The sequence below is a fragment of the Brienomyrus brachyistius genome, chromosome 15 (assembly GCF_023856365.1).
Source record: "Brienomyrus brachyistius isolate T26 chromosome 15, BBRACH_0.4, whole genome shotgun sequence".
Classification (NCBI taxonomy): domain Eukaryota; kingdom Metazoa; phylum Chordata; class Actinopteri; order Osteoglossiformes; family Mormyridae; genus Brienomyrus; species Brienomyrus brachyistius.
Genome location: NC_064547.1, coordinates 5,088,316 through 5,094,315, shown reverse-complemented (window position 1 = coordinate 5,094,315; position 6,000 = coordinate 5,088,316). Strand labels below are relative to the sequence as shown.

Sequence of the window (6,000 nt, the reverse complement as noted above, 5' to 3'; positions counted from 1 at the left end):
ACCATGATGTCATACCCTATGGCTCCCCACACCATGATGTCATACCCTATGGCTCCCCACACCATGATGCCTGAAGTAACGCTGGTTTGTCTCTCCACAACATTGGTCCTCTACCCTCAGCGCTGCCATACGTGCACACGATGGTCATCCATGGTAATGCAGAACTGGTGGTCACTGTGTCTGGTGACTAAACTTGCCAGCTCCTTGTGAATCATATCATTCACATACCCATCTCTGGTCTGCACATGTACCAAATTACATCCAAATCAGACCATTACTTCTGGGTGCTTTACTTTTTTTGTCACTGAGTATTTGTACATGAGCTGTATCAGGTATATCCTGTCTTGCATCAGGGCAACTCATTAAACAGCCTGTTTTCTAAACCACGAGCCCCCTTTGTAAGATGCAGTTTTTCAATTCTGCCACCAGAGGGAAATGTTGAGCTTACGTGGCTAAATATTTTAAATCCGGTATATAATTAACAATATACATGTTAGCTGAGTATAAAAGTGCAAAGCTATATGTAGATTGACTTTTCTCCAAATAAATGCATTAAATAGTAAGTATTTAAAAGGCCTTAACAGGTGTGATTAGGCAGATTTAAATAAGGAAAAATGCTACACTATGCTGAGTGGCAATCCGCACTTTCTTGTTTGGACTTGTTGGTCTAAACAGGTTCAGGTGTGACAGCTTAGACACTCATTAACGTCTCTGTGAAAGGAGAAGACATGGTTTTGACCTGGTTGTTAGTTTACAGCATCATGCATTCTCATGTTTAGCTCTTTGACATTCGATTTCCACCAAAATGGATGAACCAGCTCATTCTCACCAGGACAAGACACACATCCAAACACGGAATTAAGCCGTAACTGGAATGCCGGGGCGTGTAGCGTTTGTCATCATCACCCCAGCTCTGCATGCTCACTCGGTGCCCATTAGTGCCCCCTTTCTGAGAAGTGCCCACGGTACGTGGGAGCACCTGCCCTGTGGTCTTCTTCTACCTTAAGGGACGGGCTCCACGCTCAGCAGAATCTGTACTGGATAAACCATTTGTGATAGACTGATGGATGGATTATTGGAATCTCGAAATCCTATATAAATGGCTTGTGTCTTTCCTATTAGACATTCAACATGCAGTCACAGGCCTCTTTATTAGGTACACCTTACTTGTACCGGGTTAGACCACCTTTTGCCTTCAGAACTGACTTAATTCTTCGTGGCACAGATTCAACAAGGTGTTTGAAACGTTCCTCGGAGACTTTGCTCCGATAGCATCAGGCGGTTGTTGCGGATCGATCAGCTGCTCCATCATGATGCCAATCTCCAGTTCCACCACATCCCACAGGTGCTCTGTCGGGACTGAGATCTGGTGACTGTGGAGGTCATGTGAGTAAGTGAACTCATTGATGTATGAATTTTGTGACATGGTGTGTTATCCTGCTGGAAGTAGCCATTAGAAGCAGAACTCAAGACTCATCTGACCAGACAATATTTTTCCAGTTATCCATTGTCCAATTTCGGTGCATCCATGCCCACTGTAGCCTCAGTTTCCTGTTTTTAGGTGACAGGATTGGCACCCGGTGTGGTTTTCAGCTGCTGAAGCCCATCTGCTTCAAGGTTTGACATGTTGTGCATTTAGAGAGGGTCTTCTGCATGCCATATATTGTAGTCTAATAATGCTGATATCGATAACCAGTTCACCCTTGGGGGGAGGATGTATTTACTTAATTTTGTTTTTCTTTCTGTGGAAAACAAAAGATTGATCTGCTGCCCAGATATAACAAATTCTAAGCATGTTGTGGACCATATAAAGCTGTCCCACGGGCCGGTAATTTGGGACTGACGAAATCCCTCGTCTCCGGCTATGGAAAATGGCTGATGGTCCAATGCAGTCGTCGCCATTACTGTAGCAGGTGTCTCTTCAGCTCTAGTGCTGGTAACTTTGAATACTGATCAAGTTTAAATATTGCCTGGCAGTATCAGCCACGATGGACATTTAATGAATGTTGGCTGATACCGATACGTTAACCAATATACTGTACATCTCTGTGCAAAATGTTCGCAGAAGTAAACCATTTCAGAACCTTACTGGTAAAGTTTGAAGTGAGCAACACACACCGTTGAACTTTAGAGGCACCTGAAACTTGGACCCTCATGATGCCGCACCATTCACTAAACATCTACACACTAAACATCTACACCTCATTGCACAGTTTGAATTGAAGAACTCTCTCTACACAGATGCCTAAAAACAATGTACATATTTACCATTTACAGCTTTATTTGAAGTACCAGCAGTGCTTTAAATAACAGAAATCCAAGTGTGAAAAGATCAGCATGAATGATTTCGATTTTGTACCTTCAACCTTTTAAATGGGACATAAAAATAGCCGGAACTTCAATATTTTTCAGAAAATATGCATAAAATTAAATTATATTTTGATAGATATAAAATGTGAATAGGAACCCTCAAATTTACATATATACAGTGAATCGCGATTTTACTATGTTCAAGTTTACTCCATGGCTGCTTCTGCTACCTATAAACTGCTCAGGTTGAATTTTAAGCACAGTGTCACCCTAAGATATTATTATAATACTTAAGAAAACAATATCTGCATTCCAAGTTATCGGCTATGGTGAGAGGCGGCAGAAAAAGCACCTGAATATTCCTAATTATGATACATCTTGCATCACGCGCAGTAATGGTTCATGTGAGGTTATCGAGTCCTTTGAAGGGCCTTGTGAACAGTGAGCAGTGTCTCATTTACAAAAAAAAGTGTCATTTCCACAGAGGAGCAGAATTTCTGGAATATTCCATCAAGCAAGCTGCCCAAGTTCAGTTATCCATCAATATTCAAAGTGTGTTCTGTTGTTAGGGGCGGTATGGTGGTTCCTAAATTGCCCATAGGAGTGCATGGTGTGTGAGTGCATGGTGTGTGAGTGTGCCCTGCGATGGGCTGGCCCCCCACCCTGGGTTGTTCCCTGCCTCGTGCCCATTGTTTCCAGGATAGGCTCCGGACCCCCCGCGACCCAGTAGGATAAGTGGTTTGGAAAATGGATGGATGTTCTGTTCAGACTGTGGGAGGGGCATCTGGTCAGAACTTGGTCAAAGCGTGGGGGTGTTTCTCAATACCCAGAACGCAAAGATCGTACTTGTGTTCCTGGCAGAAGCAGTCTTGCTAAATTGGGGTGCAATGAATCATGGGATTTGCCTTGTTTGGCAAGGATGCAACCAATGTGTTATTGATATTTGGAGTGGGACAAGAACAGCATGCGGGGATTTTTACCATCCTCTGTACTTCTGTATTTGAGTATTGGAACTGGTGTTCGGCGATGGAAGATGATGCAAAACAGGTACATGAGAACAGGATGTGGTCAAGTACTCGTATGGTCGGAACTGGTCAGAATTTGATCAGAACTTGCTGAGGCTTGGCAGCGCCCCTGCTTTAACCAGGACGGCAGACAGAAGATCAGCAGGACCAGAGGGGTGGAGCAGGGTGGGAGATGAGGGCCCAGGGTGTGGAAGGCTGGAACTCAGGGGTGTTGAGATTTTGCTTTTGGTCAGTCCCGAGACAGCAGCCCCAGGTCCACCTGCGCTGGACTTGCTGTTCTCGCCAGTGGGGCTGACAGCGACCAGGTTGGGGGGGCCTTCAATGGGTGGCGTCGTCTCCAGCTGGGCCTGGCTGCAGCACAGCACGCGGAAGAACGCGGTCCTCAACTCGCGGCTGGTCAGCGTGTAGATGAGCGGGTTCAGGGCAGAGTTGAGCACAGCCAGGCCGATGAACCACTCCACCTGGTAGAGCACGGGGCAGCGCTCGGGGCTGCAGCCCACGTCCAGGAGCAGCAGCAGGAAGAGGGGCGCCCAGCACACCACGAAGACGCTCAAAACGATGACCACGGTGCGCAGCAGCACCAGCGAGCGCTCCGAGGGCCGGCTGCCACCCAGCCGCCGCCCGCTCGACGTCACCAGCCGGTAGATGCGGATGTAGAGCACCACGATGGCGGCCAGTAGGGCGCTGAAGATGCTGATGCAGAACGCCACGTAACTTTTGTCGTAGAGAGGCAGCACGGTGGAGCACGCCTCCAGGTGGCCCTGGCAGTTCCAGCCCAGGCTGGGAAGAGCGCTGAGCAGCACTGACACGGCCCAGCAAGCCCCCAGCAGGCCCAGCAGGCGACCCCGCCCGGCCGTCTCCGAGGGCCGCCGGCGCACCATGGTCATGTGACGCTCAATGCCGATGGCCAGCAGGCTGAAGGTGGAGGCGCTCAGCGCCACGAACATGCTGCCCTCCCGCGCCAACCACTGCGTCGGCGTCAGGAAGAAGGTCCAGCGGCCCGACGTGAAGTTGTTGACGGCGTAGGCCACGCCCGCTAGCAGGTCCGACAGCGCCAGATTGCCGATGAGCAGGTACATGCGGCTGTGGAAACGCTTGTGACGGCACAGGGCCAGCAGAACCGTGACGTTCTCCAGCACGATCAACACGCAGATGATCAGCACCAGCGCGGTCTTGCAGGTGCCTGTCCCGCGTGGTCGCTCCCACTTCCCCGAGTGGTTGTAGTGGTTGACGATCACCATATTCATCCCCTCTTCAATGGTGACCTCCATGCCAAATCACTCATTCAAACACGAGAGGGCGCCACTGAGTGTGTGCCCAATACGGGGCAAACTCTTCTGACTGACACCAGTGGCATCTTTCGGTATTAAATCCGAGCCTGTCAGCAGAATTCAAACACAAAGATACTTAAGCATATGTGTGGATACGGTTTTATATATAATGTTAACACTGTAAATAACAAAAGGACTTTTCATAAAAGGTTGAGACGTAAAAGTATCACGATCGGTAAATATGCGCGATATGCAGCAAGTTCTCAAGTTTCTTCTGAACCATATGAACGAAACTTACTTACGTTACCTATTAATATGTTTTATATTCATCCTTCAGTCACGGTGTCGGAGCCACTTCAAGTTCTCCATCTACTCTAAACTTTAACATCTGAATGTATGTTAGACTTGTTGTATAAACACAGCAAGACAAACTTCTGATTTAATAATTCGAGCTTCATTATTTAAGGTTTATGCCTAATAATCGTTACATTTGAAACTGCCAAAGTAAAACCAAACACTAAGAAAACTATTTTTAAAGCTAGTACGGTATTAGTCAAGGGTGTTGCGACAACCCCATGCCTTAAGTAAAATGTAATACGCACGTAATGAAGCATTTATCGGTGCATATTTGCATTGATTTTTCTAAACTTATAATCATGATATATGGCTCATAAATTTCCAATTAGACTGCGTTAAAAATAATTATGCACCATCACCCCGCCCTTTGGTTTAACAATTACAGTTTACCTTAACGAATTTATTAACCAGGTGACATGCATACCTGTTTTGTTGTAATTGCCGTCACGCCACTACATCTGGCTGAACATCCCAGCCCGATCGCCCGCTGGTCCCCTGTGTTCACTGGTCTCCGGCACGCTGAATCGTTCCTGAACACATCACTCTCTGACCTTTCATGCGATTAGAAATCAGTTTAAGCTCGGTAAGTTTCGCCTTCATTACAGCGGACCCCAGCTCGCATTCCCGTCCCAGCTCCTGCGCAAACTTTTGCCGGTGCGCTGTGTGCATGTGCGTGTCTTCTCGGTCTCTCCCATAATAAGGCTGCTGCCTGCAGCTCTCCAAACGCCCTTCGGCCAATCGGGGGTAACGCACGCAGTTCAAGGGCGGGTGTTTCGGCTTTCAAAGGAGCCGTTTCTGGCAAGTTATTGCAGCTTTGACTTGGCGCATCACGGAGAATGGGCGGCACTACTTATATACACAACGGCGGCGGACGGCCGTGGCTGATTTTATTCATCTTGCATGCATATGAGGCTGCGGCAACTTACGGCTTCGTAGGTGGATAAAAGGGCTTTGTTAAAGGACTCGAAGCACACGACTGAAATACACAAAACAAGCCCTAAACGTAACCAAGCAGAGCACTTTTATTGATATGCGCT

The 6,000-nt window shown here is 47.4% G+C and overlaps 1 protein-coding gene across 1 annotated transcript; it reads right to left on the bottom strand.

Annotated features, from left to right (window-relative positions):
• Positions 1-2,263: 2,263 nt before the first annotated feature.
• On the bottom strand, positions 2,264-5,704 carry s1pr3a (sphingosine-1-phosphate receptor 3a). Its single transcript, XM_048977500.1, has 2 exons — positions 5,388-5,704; positions 2,264-4,713 (listed from the first exon to the last, which is right to left on the bottom strand). Exon 2 carries the CDS (start codon positions 4,604-4,606, stop codon positions 3,416-3,418), a length of 1,191 nt encoding a protein of 396 aa, XP_048833457.1. The 5' UTR covers positions 4,607-4,713; positions 5,388-5,704; the 3' UTR covers positions 2,264-3,415.
• Between the last annotated feature and the right edge of the window lie 296 nt (positions 5,705-6,000).